The sequence below is a fragment of the Filicampus tigris genome, chromosome 6, assembly GCF_054856515.1.
Source record: "Filicampus tigris isolate MCC_2025a chromosome 6, RoL_Ftig_1.0, whole genome shotgun sequence".
NCBI lineage: Eukaryota > Metazoa > Chordata > Actinopteri > Syngnathiformes > Syngnathidae > Filicampus > Filicampus tigris.
Genome location: NC_141222.1, coordinates 29,266,751 through 29,282,193, shown reverse-complemented (window position 1 = coordinate 29,282,193; position 15,443 = coordinate 29,266,751). Strand labels below are relative to the sequence as shown.

The following is a 15,443-nucleotide window of genomic DNA, read 5'->3' as shown; positions in this document are numbered from 1 at the left end:
GCGAGCATGGCGGCAAGGGGATGTCGTTTCTGCAATTTTGCTGTTTCAAATTCTATTACAACTTCAGTCAAGTTTGTAAAGCAAGACTCGGTCTTCCTGTCGATATTATTTGGACTATTTGCAACTCCTGTACCGTATGCGGCGCATGCGCAGAAGGTTGCTAAGTACGGCAGCTAAACTAGGACACATCACGCAGGTCAACGGTGACGTTAAAACGTCGATTGGAAAACCACATATACATCTGATCAACTTTGTAATAATGGCATATATATTTACACTTGAAGAGGCATATTTGGACACAGGTAGAGCATTCCCACCGAATGGCGTCAGTATTCCCGCTGTTTTGGTCAAATCCGCAATGAACTGTGGGTAATATGCTTAGGCGGAGGGGCTGCGGATGCGGGCTCAGCCCAAGTGCGGAAAGAGGGCGAGGCCACAGAGCACTTGGCAGAATTGGGACATCCTCGGCGGGAACGCGCAAGTGAGGGGCACGCGGGTGCAAGTGTGGCTCTTGGGATTGGGCCTAAATGTTTTCACCGATTTGACCGCCGTTTTGGACTTGTGACGTCAGCTCGGAATTGTCCATTTTCAAATAGTCTTCACCGACAAGGTGCACGCGATCCGTCATTTTTTATATCGCTTGCTTACGCATAACCATTGTACTGAGGAGAAGTGTTTTTTTTGTTTTTGTTTCACTAAGTGTGTTGAATTCATTGGTGCGCAAATCGAGTCATGCGGAAAAGCCGCAAGGAGTACATGGGCGCAAATCGATTCGATTTCATCTGGTTTAGCCAAGCCAATTAGACAAGTTGGAAACTTTTCTTATCTTGGGGTGAGTTTTGTTTCCCTCCCTCCTACTTTTGGTGTCAACACGTTGACAGGCAAACATTTCAAGAATGGAAATGGGTGGAAGTGAGTGAAGGACACAACATGGATTGGCCTGGAGGAAGCCTCACGTTGGTTTCTATTGCCTCATTTCATTTACTTCTTTTTCGGGGGGCGTGGGCTCTTTTTTGTAGCTGATGTTTAGGGAACTGCCGTGAAACGTGTTGTGTTCAAAAGACAAAACAGGACGTGACGACTACTACACGCGCGCGCGCGCGCGCGCGATTGAGCGGTACTCGAATATGCCGTCGTAGTACTTGTTGTATTTTCAGCATCCAACAGCGTGACGAAAAGCAAGACGATTTCTGCTTGTGACAAACTTTATTGACCTTGGAACCAAACCAACCCCCCCCAAAAAAAAAACAACACCGTGTCGCAGTAACAAAAACATCCCTTCAACAACGAAGGGGGACTGGTCACACCCCTCTCTCTGATTGGCTGGCACCAACTCAAAAAGACTCCCGTGGTCACGCCGGTTACCATGACAACTGGCTGAACAATTCAACTTAACTTTGCGGGGGTGGGTCACCATAGTGAGCTTGCCGGGGCGCTAGGTGGGGTAAAGTGTGTGGGCGGGGCTGTGATACATCACAGCTCCGCCCACCATGTGGGCAGAGTTGGGGGCGGGGCAGTAGACCCGCGAGCCGTGCCCTCCCCAGTGCGCAGCAGAGGTGGGCACGCAGGTGTGGTGGGCGTGGTAAGGGTGGTGGGCGGAGTGGGCCAGAGGAGGGGGCGGGACGGATGACAGGTAGGGGGCTGGGGGCGGAGATTCATACGGCAGGTGCAGGGCCATCTGCTCCGGGTACAACCCTGAAGGTGGCGCAGTGAGGGAGGAGCCTTCCACTGAATGGGCGGGGCCTAGGAGACAAAATCAGCAGATGAAGGACTTTGACTTTGCATCATCCAAATGCGAAAAGCCACCGACCGCCGCCATGCGCGTCCGTCGGAGCCTCGACGTTCCTGTTGGGTTCCGGGTAAGAGGGCGGGCCCTGATGAGGTCCGCGCCCCGTCTCGCCGTAGGAAGGGAGGGAAGCTGTGGACGCACAAAAGCCTCACATGTAGGGAAGCCAGTTTAAAAAAAAAAAAAAAAAAAACTTGCTCGTGATAGCGGAAGAAGCCCATTCAGGCTGATTAAAAAAACGTTTTCAATAATCGCACGGTGCGGGAGGGCTTCCTGGCCAAGGTAGGCGGGGTAGTGTTGGTAGGGGTAGGCGGCGCCGTCATGGGGGTACGCGGGGGGATACGGCGCCACCGCCTGCTGCTGCTGCTGCCAGCAGCTCTGATGATACCACTGAGGAGACCAGGCACCATGTCAGCGTGCTCGCGCACACACAACCGCGCGCACGCACACACACACACACACACACACAACCTGCACGCCCAGATTGAAGTAGTACTGAAGCACCCGCCAGTCTGCAACAAGCATCACAAGGATGAATTAATACATATCATAAAAAGAATCAAATCATGCTGATTAACAGTCGTCATGGATACGCCCACCTCTGGGTAGGTCGCTGCCGTTGGGGTCATAGGAGTAAGGAGGCGGAGCTACCACAGAGCACAGCCCCTCCCCCATCTCGTTCACCAACCAGGGGGTGGCGGCTGGGATCGCCATGGCAACTACGAACAAAACAACATGAGCGCATCCGCGGCATTGCCGTGCGCGCGCATGCTCGTGCGCACCTGGCCGAGGTTGGGTGTGCGCCGCCGCCGCCGGCGCGTGAGCGGCTGCGGGCACGCGAGATGAAGGTGAGGGCGAAGAGGACGAGGAGGACGTCGGCGAAGAAGAAATCACCGCTATGGACTTCGCCGCCTAACACACAAGCACACGTCGTCTCACTTTTGACAACCGTCCAGAGTATCGTTTCAACTCTATGTGTATCGACAGTAGAAACAGACCGATTGTTTTTTTTTTCCAGGGTCGATTGGGATTATTAGTAGTCAAGGTGGCCGATTTTCAGCAAAAAGGAAAATATCGGCATCAAAATCGGGCCAAAAAAAAAAAAAAAAAAAAGCCTTTGAAGTCGCCTTAAAGCATACGTTTATTCAACAAGATTTGCCCGACGTTGATTTTTTTCAATTCTTACGATACATTTTAGACAATATTTTTATGATTATATCTATATCCAACTTTGTGATCAAAGTTGGGAGAGCAGCCCGGTTGGTCGGCATGTCTTGAAAAGTGAAGCAATCGCTCCATATGGTTTTCCACACTAAATGAAGTCCTGCAAAAGTTCCAAATGATACAAATGTTCAACTTTCACATAATCCCAGTATCGATTTCAACACTTTTAAAACGGATCCAGTGTTGGCCATCGCATTTTTTTTTTTTCTTTCTCTTTCTTTAAAAAGGCCATAGCGGTCAAAACGCCGAGCGTGGCCGGCCGATAATCCCGAAGTGAGGGGAGCACCTGCTGCGTGTAGCCGTAGCCCGTATCGGCTCTTGGAGGCGACTGGGCCGCGCCTCCTCCCTCCTGGTCCTGTCACATGATGAGGTCATCCCTGGTCACAGGGCGACTTGAGCAGCGTGCATGTTACCTGCGCGGCGGGCGTCTCCACGGCAGCGCTGGCGTCGCCGGCGTAGCCGCCATCTGAAACATGGCCGCGTCATGTGACTCCCCCTGAGCGCCCAACGTGGCGTCCGACACGCACGCGCCACAGCTCACCCTGGTCGTGGACAGCGTCGGCACGGTCCCGCTCCTCCTCTGACGAACACACGAGGACGCCGACCGCCGGGGGGGTGAGCGGCCCCCCCGAGCCTCTCGGGACCCGGTAGGAGGAGCCAGGCGGCGGGGGCGGGGCCGCCACGCTCAGCGCTTGTGGCACCGAAGAACTCTGCCGCGTCCAAAAAGATGCACGCAAAGTCAAAAGGCCCGAAACGGCAAGCGCGCTTTGCGTGCGCGGGTACCGTGGCCAGCGTGGCGAAAAGGTCGAGGTTGGCGTCGTCCACGCGGTAGTACGCCACGGCGCCGTCCATCTCCGCCGGCGGCTCGGCCGCCTCGTCCTCGCTGAAGTAGGGCAAACCTTTGGCCGGCGGCGGCGCGTGACGCCGGCTGCGACTGAACACAAAATGGAGGACCGCACCTTTAGCCTTTGGACTCCGCCCCCTCACCCTCAGCCCGACGCGGCGGCGGCGGCCTAGCGAGGCCCAGGGCCGCTCCATTATGAAAAACGGAAATCGGGAGCGGGATGGTTTTGCTCATTGCCATTATTCCAGCCGCGTCATTTCGTTTTGGGTACAACGCAAGAAAATGTCCACAAATCTCACGAGATGAATTGCTTTGAAATGATGAAAGTTCCTTTGGGAGCAAACTAAATGAGTGGTGATTAAAAAAAAAAAAAAAAAAAAAAAAAAAAAAGGTCTGACTTCGATGTGCGATGGATATCGTTTCTTTGCGATGATCCCACTTTTGTCATCGCGGGCTGCGCAAATAATTGAAATTCAGTTACGATGATGACACTCCACCATGACAAAATTGGCATCATTGTCAAAAACGATGATTCATGCGCATTATTATCATACGCAAATGTGTTTGTTTGCACAAGGAAATGATTTTTAAAATTCTATCGTCACTCATTTGATCAATTTTGTCTGGTCCAAAAGGAGCTTACATTTACAGTGGTAGCTTTACTTAGGAAATTGATTGGTTCTGGAAGAAATTCCTTCAGTAGAAAATTTTGCTAGTAGAGACGCGTTTTCCATGTAAATGCCCGAATCCGTTCCAAGCCCCCCAATATTGAGACATAAATGTTTTATAAAGCATAAATACATGTAACAAATACATGTTACAACTAGACTGTTGCACAATAAATGAGAGTTGTGCATAATGGGAATTAACAAAGAATGGAGCGAGGAATAAAAATGATGGTCGTTTCCCTTTGAACTGCTGTCCTCATGGCTTTTGGCCCTCTTTGGTTCATGTTCTCTCTCACAAGTGGTTTTTGCCTGGCGTTTTGTAAACAACTGATTTAATAACGTGGCGGCGCCTGTCGATACATTACGGTCATATTATCTTTGTATGGACAAAAAAAACGAATTTCTCCTTTTTTCCTTTTCTTTTCGTTTCGAATTCACGTCAAACTATCGGAAGACCTCACGGCCCGAGGGGCGAATGACCAGGACGCTGCATCCATGTTACAGGCATAGCCTGAGGCAGCTACGTGGCGTGTGACGTGTGCTGGCGGCGGGAGAAAAACCCGGAAAGAAAGGGCTGGTGTAGGAGAGGAAGGAGGAGATTCAAAATAAACAGAAGCCCGATCGCTAAGCTACTTGACGCCTCGTTGTCTTTGTCCACCACGCTGACTGCAGTCAGTCCCTTGGCCCCTTGGCCCCTTGGCCCCTTGGCCGATGGCGGAAGGTAACATCCATCCATCTATTTACCTGGCAATCCACACGCTTGCGGAAGAGGTCCCTCTTAGCCAATGGGATGCCAGGAAGATGCTAGGCTAGCCAATGGCAGAGCAGCTACGAGTATGTTGCGTTCAGGAAAGTCCGGAGCTGCGAGTGGCAGCCCATACTGCGAGCGTCACCCCATACTTTTTACCTTTCGCATCCTGAAATTTCTTTCGGAACTAGAGGCGATATTTACCTGCCGAGGCCTTTCCTAACTTGAACATTTCATTTGAAAAGACGCTCCTAAGTAGAGGTACCACTGTATGTCTTTCTATTCTTTGTTTTATTTGGAAACATAAGAAAATGTTTTGCACCCCCAAAATAAAGGGTGCTTTGAATAATGGCAAATTTTCACGATGAGCAAAAGAATTGCGATTTCCCTTTGGGCAGCCAGTAATCAGACTTGAATTTCAATCAATTGCGCAGCCCTACCGAGACCTGAAGGCGTAGCTGTCGTAGTCGTAGTATCGCCTGGTGGGCGGGTAATAGGTCAGCTGAGGACCAATCAGGTGGCGGTTGACCAAGCGGGCGGAGCTTCTGACCCAAATCCAAACACGCACGCACGCACGCACACACACACACACAGCAAACACAGGTTGTTGGTTAGCACGGTCAGGCGATGGCCGGTGAGTGGGAGCGCGCGCACCTGGCGGCGGCGGCGCCGTATCTGGGCGGTCTGGCGGCGAGGGCGTGGCCATGCGGCTGATGGTGGTGCGGCGGAGCGTAGGGCTCGTAGGGCGGCGGGCGGCCCGCCGGCTGGAAGCGCGGCGGGAGCGGCGCGCCGTAGGGGGAGGGCGGGGCCGCCGCCAGCTCCACCCCCTTGGCCGCAGCCCCGCCCCCTCGAGATTTCCTGAAGTAACGGTGGCGCTGATGGCGCTGGTGAGCTCGCGCGTCGCCGTCTGAAAGGGCCCGACGGCAAGGTGAGCGCACGGCCGGGGGGGTTGGTTGGGCGGGCGGGGGTTCGGACGGACGGCGGCGCCGGCGAATCCGCCTACCCGCGTCGCTCTTGCGGGGCGGGGCCGAGGCGTTCCAGGCCGGAACCGGATTGACGGCTTTCACGTCCGTCACCGGAACCAAATGTCTGCCGGCGGACGGGAAGTCACTCGCGGCGTGCGGTTACGGGCTGCGTGTGCGCGCGCGCGCATGTGTCTACTTCTCTCCCAGCTCTTCAATGAAGACGGTGACGGCGGCCGAGTGTGTCCCCACTTCCTGGATGAAGGCGTTGAAATACTTGCCCTTGGGCTCCAGGCGCACCTGAAAACACACAAAAAGTCCATTCGATACGGTTTTCGATATGTCGGGTGCGAAACGACTGGAAAGCCGAACCGTTGGGTTCGACGAGATTACGATTGGCTATGGTCCGGCTCGGTTGGGTGGTGTCTGATGCCACGACCTTTTACACGCATTTGAATGAATTTGTCACGACTGTCAATGTGCCAATTCCTTCTCACGTCTCCGATAAAAGACGATTGCAAACAGGGCGTCGCAATGAATTGAATTTCAATGACAATTACGATGATTGCACTCCGCGATGACAAAATTGGCATCATCGTAAAAAAAAAAAAAAAAACATTAGTATGCCTTTCTATCCGACGCACTATTTTTTTTGTTGACGCAAGGAAATCATACATGGGCACCTTTGTTTTTTTATTTAAATTTTATAATGACAAATGTTACCACTTTTGTTTGGTCCAAAAGGAACTTGCATGACATAAAATGTATTTGTCTTATTATTTGTCGTTATCTGCGTACATTTCAAAGTGGAACTATTCGATGCGCTCGCACCTTTTAAAATCCCCAAAACGTTTTTCCGGTTCAAACCGGTTTTGGTTGCACCCCGAGGTTTCAACCTTTTTTTCTTTTGTGCCCCAAAAACAAACGATTGTTTGAATAACCCTGATTACCCTAATGATGCTCAGAATTATCGAGCAGCCCTATCGTATAGAGGTGGAAGAAGAGAAAAAAAAAAAAAAAAAAAGACGACATTGACGCAGTCACACAAAATTGACCAAAAAAAAACCCAACACCTGACATTTGTCCCCCAGGAAGTACTGTCGGCCGGCGAACACCATGTAGTCCGTCTTCTGCATCTCTGACGGCGCGACATCATCAGGTTGGCGGCGCGACATCATCAGGATGGCGGCGCGACATCATCAGGATGGCGGCGCGACATCATCAGGATGGCGGCGCGACATCATCAGGATGGCGGCCTACCTTTGCAGGTGTCCTGCCAGACGTCAAACTCGACGTTTCGGTAAACGTCGGCGTCCAGTGACTTCAGCACCTTGTAAGGCAGAGACAGCCTGCTGGGGGGCGGAGCTTCCGACGCCGGCTGAACGCACAGGTCAACAACAAACAACGTATTCACTTACACGCACGCTTGTGGTGGCAGCTGACAAGAGGAACGTGTCAAAGGTCAAAAGGCTAGGGGCGCGGCCATCAGACGGACGGGCTCACCTTGCCGTCTCGGCTCGCCACTCGAAGCTTCTCCTCGCCCGACTCCGCCTCCGCGCACCTGTGACCTCTGTCCTCGGCCAGGTCGTAGCCCAAGTCGACGTCGCTGCACGCCGACAGGCTGTTTCTATAGCGACGGCCCCCCACCCTGAACGCCTCCGTGGCCTGAGAGAGCTCCGCGTCCTCGCAGCAGAACACCTTTGCGTAGAGTAGCTCGTACACGACAGCTGCGCACACACACGCGCGTCACGACGCGACACGGGCGCCGCCGGCCGCGCTTGACCTTTGAACTCACCCTGGCAGAGGGCGGCCGAGGCGGGGTAGCTCCTGGGGTACACGATGTCATAGTGACCGTTGATGGAGCAGGACAACGTCACCTGGGCAACGGGCCGGCGGTTACCGCGGCGGCACACGTGGCCGGGCGGAGGGGGCGGAGCCCGGCTCACCTTGTCCACAAAGTCGTCCTCGGAGATGACGGTGGCCGCTTTGCCGGGGTACCGGTAGATCAGGAAGCAGCGCCTGCGCGCACACGCACACACACACACACACACGCACGTCAAAGCACTGCGCTCTGATTGGCTGAGCTGGGCTGCCGATTGACAAGCGGCACCTGTAAAGCTGAGACAGAGCTTTGATCTCCACCTGGCCCACCGTCTCCTGCAACACACGGGCGCGCATTTATCTCTGAGCGTGTGCGTGCGTGCGTGCGAATGTGCGTGCGCTCGCTCGCACCTTGGGGTCCTCCAGACGCTCCAGATACTTCTCAAATGAGCCTTCCACAAACTGGGAAAGAAAAGAGGCCACATCGTCACCCGGCCAAACAACGGCAAAAATAAATAAATAAATAAAGAAAGAAAGAAAGAAAGAAAAAAGAAAAAAAGAAAAACTCACCGGCTCGAAGACGTACGCGTTTGCCCGCATGAAGTCGGCACACGCCTGACGAATGGTGTGGTGGTAGTTCTGAGAGTAGTACAACTGCGCACACAACAAACAAACCAACAAACAAAAACTACAGATAGGCAGGCCCAGATGGTTTGTTCCACGGCCGATATTAGTCATCATTAGAAGGCACGGATTAAAAAAAAAAAAAAATGAAAAAACAACAACTCTTCACTTTGGTGGAACATCTTTAAGCAAATGTTTATTGAACAATTTTTCAGATTTGCATAATGTTAATTTTGAAAAAATATATGACCTATTACTATCACAATAAACTGCAACAAAACGTTCAGGGAGCAGCCAGGCTCATCTTCAAAAGTCAAATGAAAACTTGGAGAACAAAAAAAAAAAAAAATAGCTCCATATGACTTTCCACAGTAAGTTAAATTCTCGGAAATGTCAAAATGACAGAAGAGTAAAACTTTCACATAAGTTGGTTTTGATTTCAACACACTTCAATGGATCTATGATTTTGAAAAAAGGCTGAGGCGGACATTCGTCAAAACGCCGATAACCGGTCTATCCCTCGAACAAACACGCCAAACATTCCACCAACAACAGCACACACAAATGTGTAATCAAACAAAACAAAACACACACGCACGAATCGGGGTGCTGATGTGTACAGCGGAGATGACATTTATTCGCATTCGTTTACCTGGGGTGTAGGAAAAAAATGGTTTGAACCGGAAAAAAAAAACGTTTGTTGTTTTTTTTTTTTTTTTGCTGCGAGCGCATCAAATTGTTCCACATTGAAATGTACGGAGATGCCGATCAAGTCGCCTTTATCGTGGAGAGATCTGAGAAGGAATAGGCACATTGACAGGACAGATAAATTCTTTCAAATGGGTGTCAAAGGACAACCACAAAGGGCATTGCATCAGACTGAGCCATACCGTATCCAAATCGAATCGTAATCCAATCTCACTGAGCCCAACCGAATCGTTCCACTTATAAATCCAACCGTTCTTGAATCTTTTCGCGCCTAACGTATCGGAAACCGCATCGAAACGTCTTTTGTGGAGAGACGGGCACCCCTAATAGTTACTTTTTCACCCATCGGCATTCTTTCGTTTTGTTGAGGTCCCAGTGTGTGCGCGCGCTCCCTCCCACCCCTCTTATTTTCTTATTTGCTCGGATTGCCAAGCAATGTTGGGTAATGTTTGTCGATTGCAAAAAAATCAAGTTCGAAGCCGAAAAAAAGTACAACTTTTTTATATTTCAGCTAACCACCGAAATAGTCAACCGATAACTCGACTTGTCAAACAATTAGTAGCAGAGAGGAGAAGTACCCAAGTACAAATACTTTGTTACTGTACTTGAGTAGTCTTTTCCACTACTTTGTCATTCACAGAGTATTGACTTTGAGGAATACTTTGTACTCGTAGCCATTACATTGTATCACCAGCATCTGTACTTTTTACTCGATACATTTTCCAAACAGGGTCGTTACTTTTGTTTTAGGCGATGCTTGACGGTGAAAAGATTTTTTTTTTTTTTTTAAATACTTTTGACTTGTATCGATTACATTTTACCACCAGTATCTGTACTTTTTACATTTTCCAAACAGGGTGTCGATTTCAAGAGGTGGGTCTGCCTGCATTCTTTGTTATGTGACCACCTTGCAATTTGAATAGTCTTGAAAAGATATGACATGAGGAGAAAGCATCTGGTAAAAATACTTTTTACATTTACTCACCAGGTACATTTCAGAGCTTGTACTTTTTTTTTTACTTGGGTGAGTATCTAAATGAGTACTGTGACCAAAGTCATTCTTCATACAAGTAATTATACTTTCTCAAGTACAGAATGTCAGTACTTTCCCCATCTCTGACAGCCCTAGTAAACACCGACCCAAAGCGGAGCACAATTAAACATGACGACAAATAAGTACACACAAGCACCCCTCAAACAAACGCACACAGAAAAGAAACGCATGTACCCAGTTCAACATGAACACGTGACGACACACGTGCAACTCACACGCAAACAATTCATAAGAAATATGAGACACGAAAACGCAGGCAAATGACAAAAACGGCACAAGTGTAACTTTTAAAAAGCAAAACAAGACGAAAGCAAACACGCAACGACACCGGGAAAGAGAAGAACACACGCGGGAGCCCCCAAGCCCGCCAGGCCTTTGCCTTTAGCTTTAGCTTTAGCTTTTTAGCTTTAGCTTGTGTAGCTCCTGCTCTAGCCTCAGCCTCAGCCTCAGCCTCAGCCTCAGCCTCAGCCGGGCCTCGGCGGCCAGGGGCTCGTCTGACCTGCTCGGAGACGGCCCGGAAGAGGCTGGACGCGTCCCTGGCGACCATCTTGCGGTAGAGGCCGAGGCTGGCCAGGTAGTCGTCCATGTTGACGAAGTACTTCTTGAGGCCCTTTTGCATCCCGCCGTCGCCCGAGCCCGAACGCGAGCGTGCGAGCGAGCGAGCGTGCGAGGCCGCCTCAACTTGATTAGCGCTAACGAGCCGCGGCCCCAACACCTGCGCCACTAGTGGCGCCACTAGTGGCCCCACACGCCCATCGAAGACCCCCCAAAAGCATCAAACACGCACACACACACACACACGCACACACACACACACGCACACACACACACAAACTACGAATGTCCCATCGAATCAGAAAGACGTCAAATCGTCTTGGGTTTTGGAACCGGGTAGGAAGCCTGCTTGAGCCAGTTTGAAAAAAAACAACAACAAAAAACACTCCCTATATGTCAGCAAGTAAAACTAAATAAACAAAATATTTTTTTTAGTCTGATTAACTTCTATTTTACTCCTTATGGCGGAGCCCATTTACGCCACAAACAAATATACGAGTATTCTCTCTCTTTTTGCGTGTGCGCGCGTGTGGTCGAAGCCGGTTTCTGCCAGCGATGCTTTTTCTTCTAAGGCCATTTGCCAGAGCCCGTTACTACGGGAGGCCATTTCCACCAATAATAACTTCATGTCATCTTTCATTTACTGGACAGAACGCCCATTCACACCATTATTTTACTTCTGACAGATATTCAGATATTTTTTCTTTGACTGGTGGAAACAATTCAATAAGGGAGATTCCAAATGGCAACCACACATACTGCTTTTTAATGTACCAATTGGCGATATACTTTCCCTCGTGGGATGAAGAGTGTGTCTATCAGGCTAGCTAGCTAGCTAGCTAGCTAGCTAGCTCGATACATTACATGTGATTAGGATTTCCTGAGTCCTCCATGAAAGCTAACAAATCATCTTTGTGCATGAAGAAAAACAAGACATTCTGGAGACTGGACTTAGATCAAAAATAAAAGAACAGAACCCGATTGACTTTTTTTTTTTGTGCCCATTTTCTGAGGCCCACCATTCCCAAAACTTCAAAGGGGAAGCCAACCGTCCCAAAAGTATTCGCAATAATATGTTCTATGTGCCTTTACTAGACTGAACACGGCATTGTGATTAATACTGTGTTTGTGGACTACCATTTAAGCAGAAGAATCCAATCCAGGGGGCGGCCACTTTGTCACTTGCTGAAAATGACATCACAGGCACTCAGGCCTCTGCTAAGGCCCAATCGCGGCTCAGCGTGATCGGTCCTTAGCTGAGCAACTGCGATGTCATTTTCGGCCGACAGCAAGTGGCAAAATGGCCGCCCCCTGAAAGGGGTGCATCTGACCGCATATTCCACAAACGCACGCAATAGTCTGCAGATTGCCGCGTTTCGACGAGTGGGGCTGCGCACGGCGTATTCGCGTCAAGAACATTTTTGGGGGTCGGCTTCTTCTCTCAGCCAAAACTCTGATCGGCACATGAGGCAGCAACCAATCATTGCCAAATACTGTCTGGTCAGCTGCAAACGCGCATGTTGATTTGGACATTGATTTTCAAACACTTGATTAAAAGCGTCGACTAGGGATCTGTCTACTAGTCGTGCGTGACGTGTAAACACTGAGCCTCTTGATTGGCTACATTCTCCCACGCGCCTTTTGCTCCAGTCCCGCCGTAAGCGCGCGTGCGGCGATTTGCAAATGCGTGTGCGGGCGACTTGCGCGTGGCTCCGTAGCTACACATTCAGACCACCGCAAGGGGACGCCAGTATTCTACAGCTGCAGCAGACAGATGACCCGATGGAGTTTGGCGGCGGGAGGGCCCAAGCCACATTTCGCGCATCGTAAAAATCCCCATCGAGGGAGGAGTTCGTATTTTGCTCGCATTTTCAACAAATCAAACAAAAATTGGTGGCACCCTTACCTCGTGCACTTTTTTTGAAGGGGGGGGGGGTTAAATCGGGGTAGCGGCAGGGGTGGAGCCAAAACGTGGCTAATGGGTGGGTAATTGACTAAATTGTCAACGCTTTTTCATGAATCTCACTGGGTGGGCAGTCTGCCAATCTGGGTGGGCCTGTGCACACCTGTCGAGATGGGGTGCTGAGTGTCCATTCATGAGCAATGAAAGGAGCATCACATCAATATTGTGACTTGAAATGAAGCTCAACCATAATCCAAAAGCAATTTCTGCTTTTTTTGCTACTACTTTATTTAGTTTAGAATTATTTTCCTTATTTCTTGAACAGAGGGTACCAATAATTTTCTCCACGCGTACTAAGGGTTTGTGTAAGTTCGGATAGAAATAGAGCGTGACAGTCCAGTTCGCAACGCAGTATCGTCTTCAGGATCCACGCTGTCGCCATCTACTGGCCAGCGGGAGAAATGCTGTCGGTGGCAACTGCAGGGAACCCAAAACAAAGCTCTATTTCTGTTTGGGTCTCGTGCTACATTCTCTTTTCGTTTTAAGCATTTAAAATCCAAACTGGTTTTCAGACGTTCTCTTACTCGTTACAGATGTATATTTGCTCCGTGCGTCGAATTTTTGGAGAGCGGAAAAGTAACTCGAGGGGCGTTGTTGAAGCCGGAAGCATTCGGAGTACATGATGATAATCCGGCTCGTGTGGCGTACAAGTTGAGGGGTTTTTTTTTGGGCGCAAGCGACGCTTCCTTAGTTTCGTTTATATTGACGCACATCCATGTTGTTTCGTTCAGTCCGTCTCGTTTTGCAGCGCGGAACCATAACGGCAGCGGAAGCTGGTCGCAGTTGAACCCGGAAAAGTGTCGGCGGCTGCACGTCGTCGCCACGCTCGCAAGCGGCGCTTTCGCATTGTTTCTTGTTGTTTGATCGTTCGTTGTAGGACATGCAGTGCGGTTGGCGCCACTTGGGTCCGCTGCAGTGGACGACGTACGTCAACAAAGAGCTCCAAGTCACGGCGGGGAAGGAGGCAAAAGAGTTGGCCGGATGGCTGCTCACCGTCGACCCCGTGTCCGCCAGGCACGTCAACACAAACACGCGCGCGCCCCCGCAAATGTAGCAAATCCAACAATACATCTCGCCCAGTCGCAAGGAACCGTTGTCCGAGACTGCGCACTCCACGATGTTATTTTCCTCTCTCAAAAGACGGAGTAATGACGTCATCAAGCCCAAGAGGGGCCAGCAAGCGTTTTGGGGCGGACAGCTAGAGCCCAATGCAAAGGCTTTTTCTACCTGATTGAGCCACACGTTTGCTCAGATGACCTTTTAAAATTAGTATTCATTTATGTGAAGGCCATGATCGTGTTCATGATTTTTTCAAATGATTAGGAAGCAGCCCAATTTGCACCAAGAAGCTATTTTCATAGGCTGCTCCTGCGTTGTCGTCCCGTGTTCCCCGGGGGGCACCCGGTCGCACAGCCCTGAAAATTGAATTCACCAGATCGTGTCATGATTGAGCGCTGCCATCCGATTCAATGCGCTGTGCCCGCCTTGGCAGGCCAGCGGGAGAATGCAGACGCAAACGGAACAATGTTGTGCGACTGGGAGCCGCAAACCATCAGCGGTCAAATGACCTTTTGCACGATATGTTAGCATTTAGCGAGCGCTGCCACTCTCAAGGCAAACCTGTTTGAAAACGCACCGAGCGTAATTGTCTCCGTTTCATGTGGAGCTTTCCGATAATCCCGCGACCCTTGTGCCCCCCGCCCCTCCCCCGCAGCTTGGTGCTGGTCAGCTTGGGCGAGGCGGACGGGGCCGGCGGCGTCCGGGTGGTGATGGGTCACGCGGTGCGGCGGGTGGAGGTGCTACGGGAGGCCGACGCCACCAGCGCCCGGCGTCTGCGCGAGCTGTTCCCGCCGCCGCCCGCGGCCGGCGGGGCGGACCCGCAGCGGCGCGCCGCCGTACGCCGATGGCTGGAGAGCAACCGCGTCCCCGTGGAGGAGCTCGGCGAGCGGCTCAGGGTGGCCGGCGCGCTCACTCTGGCGCCGCCCTACGGGCCGGACGACTGCAGCGGCGCCAACCCCGTGGTGCTGGAGCGAGTGCGGAAGCTGCTGGAAGGGCAGCCGCGGCGGGAAGCGGCCCGGCGACGGGGGGCCGCCGCCGTTTCCTGGCCTGCGCCCGCTTCCTGTCCTCCCTCCAATCAAAAGTTGGCCTCGGACCACTCGTTGGAGGAGCCTACCCTCTGAAAAAGTCTGCCGTTTTTGTTTCATTTTTGCACCCCAGTCCGGCTCACCTGTTTTACCGAGACCCGATCCGTTCAAAGTGGCTCAGTTATCTTCGTTTTTTACATATCCCACCGTAGCTTTTTTTCAATGGCCAAAAGGAGACCTGCAGCAACTATTTGGATCATCGTGCAGAGACCTTATTTGACTTAAAGCACTGGGCAAGAATTTGACCTGAATAAAAAAAATTCTTCACAACTCTTTTGATGAAACATTGACTTACAGGTAGTTGAATGGGGCTTTTGTCATGCCCCGGGGAGGGGGGGGGGG

At 51.1% G+C, this 15,443-nt stretch overlaps 2 protein-coding genes across 2 annotated transcripts; one reads left to right on the top strand and one right to left on the bottom strand.

Moving 5' to 3' along the window:
- Positions 1-1,435: 1,435 nt before the first annotated feature.
- Positions 1,436-12,158, bottom strand: alg13 (ALG13 UDP-N-acetylglucosaminyltransferase subunit). Its single transcript, XM_086032831.1, is given in 21 exon segments — positions 1,436-1,743; positions 1,811-1,918; positions 2,044-2,298; positions 2,386-2,505; positions 2,569-2,698; positions 3,297-3,365; positions 3,424-3,720; positions 3,794-3,944; positions 5,711-5,815; positions 5,925-6,177; positions 6,274-6,359; positions 6,432-6,532; positions 7,306-7,370; positions 7,493-7,610; positions 7,736-7,959; positions 8,028-8,109; positions 8,179-8,251; positions 8,343-8,389; positions 8,465-8,515; positions 8,624-8,707; positions 10,939-12,158. Coding segments are annotated over 21 exon segments (2,847 nt in total). The 5' UTR covers positions 11,059-12,158.
- A 1,174-nt stretch (positions 12,159-13,332) lies between these two features.
- On the top strand, positions 13,333-15,371 carry gemin6 (gem (nuclear organelle) associated protein 6). The gene is made up of 2 exons (XM_086033694.1): positions 13,333-13,971; positions 14,672-15,371. The coding sequence occupies exons 1-2, from the start codon at positions 13,838-13,840 to the stop codon at positions 15,135-15,137; spliced, it is 600 nt and encodes a 199-aa protein (XP_085889820.1). The 5' UTR covers positions 13,333-13,837; the 3' UTR covers positions 15,138-15,371.
- Positions 15,372-15,443: the final 72 nt, after the last annotated feature.

Excerpts from the sequence above, each read along its gene's own strand:
- gemin6 (XM_086033694.1), top strand. The coding sequence starts at position 13,838 with ATGCAGTGCGGTTGGCGCCACTTGGGTCCGCTGCAGTGGACGACGTAC. Across the intron at positions 13,972-14,671 it reads GTCGACCCCGTGTCCGCCAG|CTTGGTGCTGGTCAGCTTGG; the intron begins GCACGTCAACAC and ends CCTCCCCCGCAG.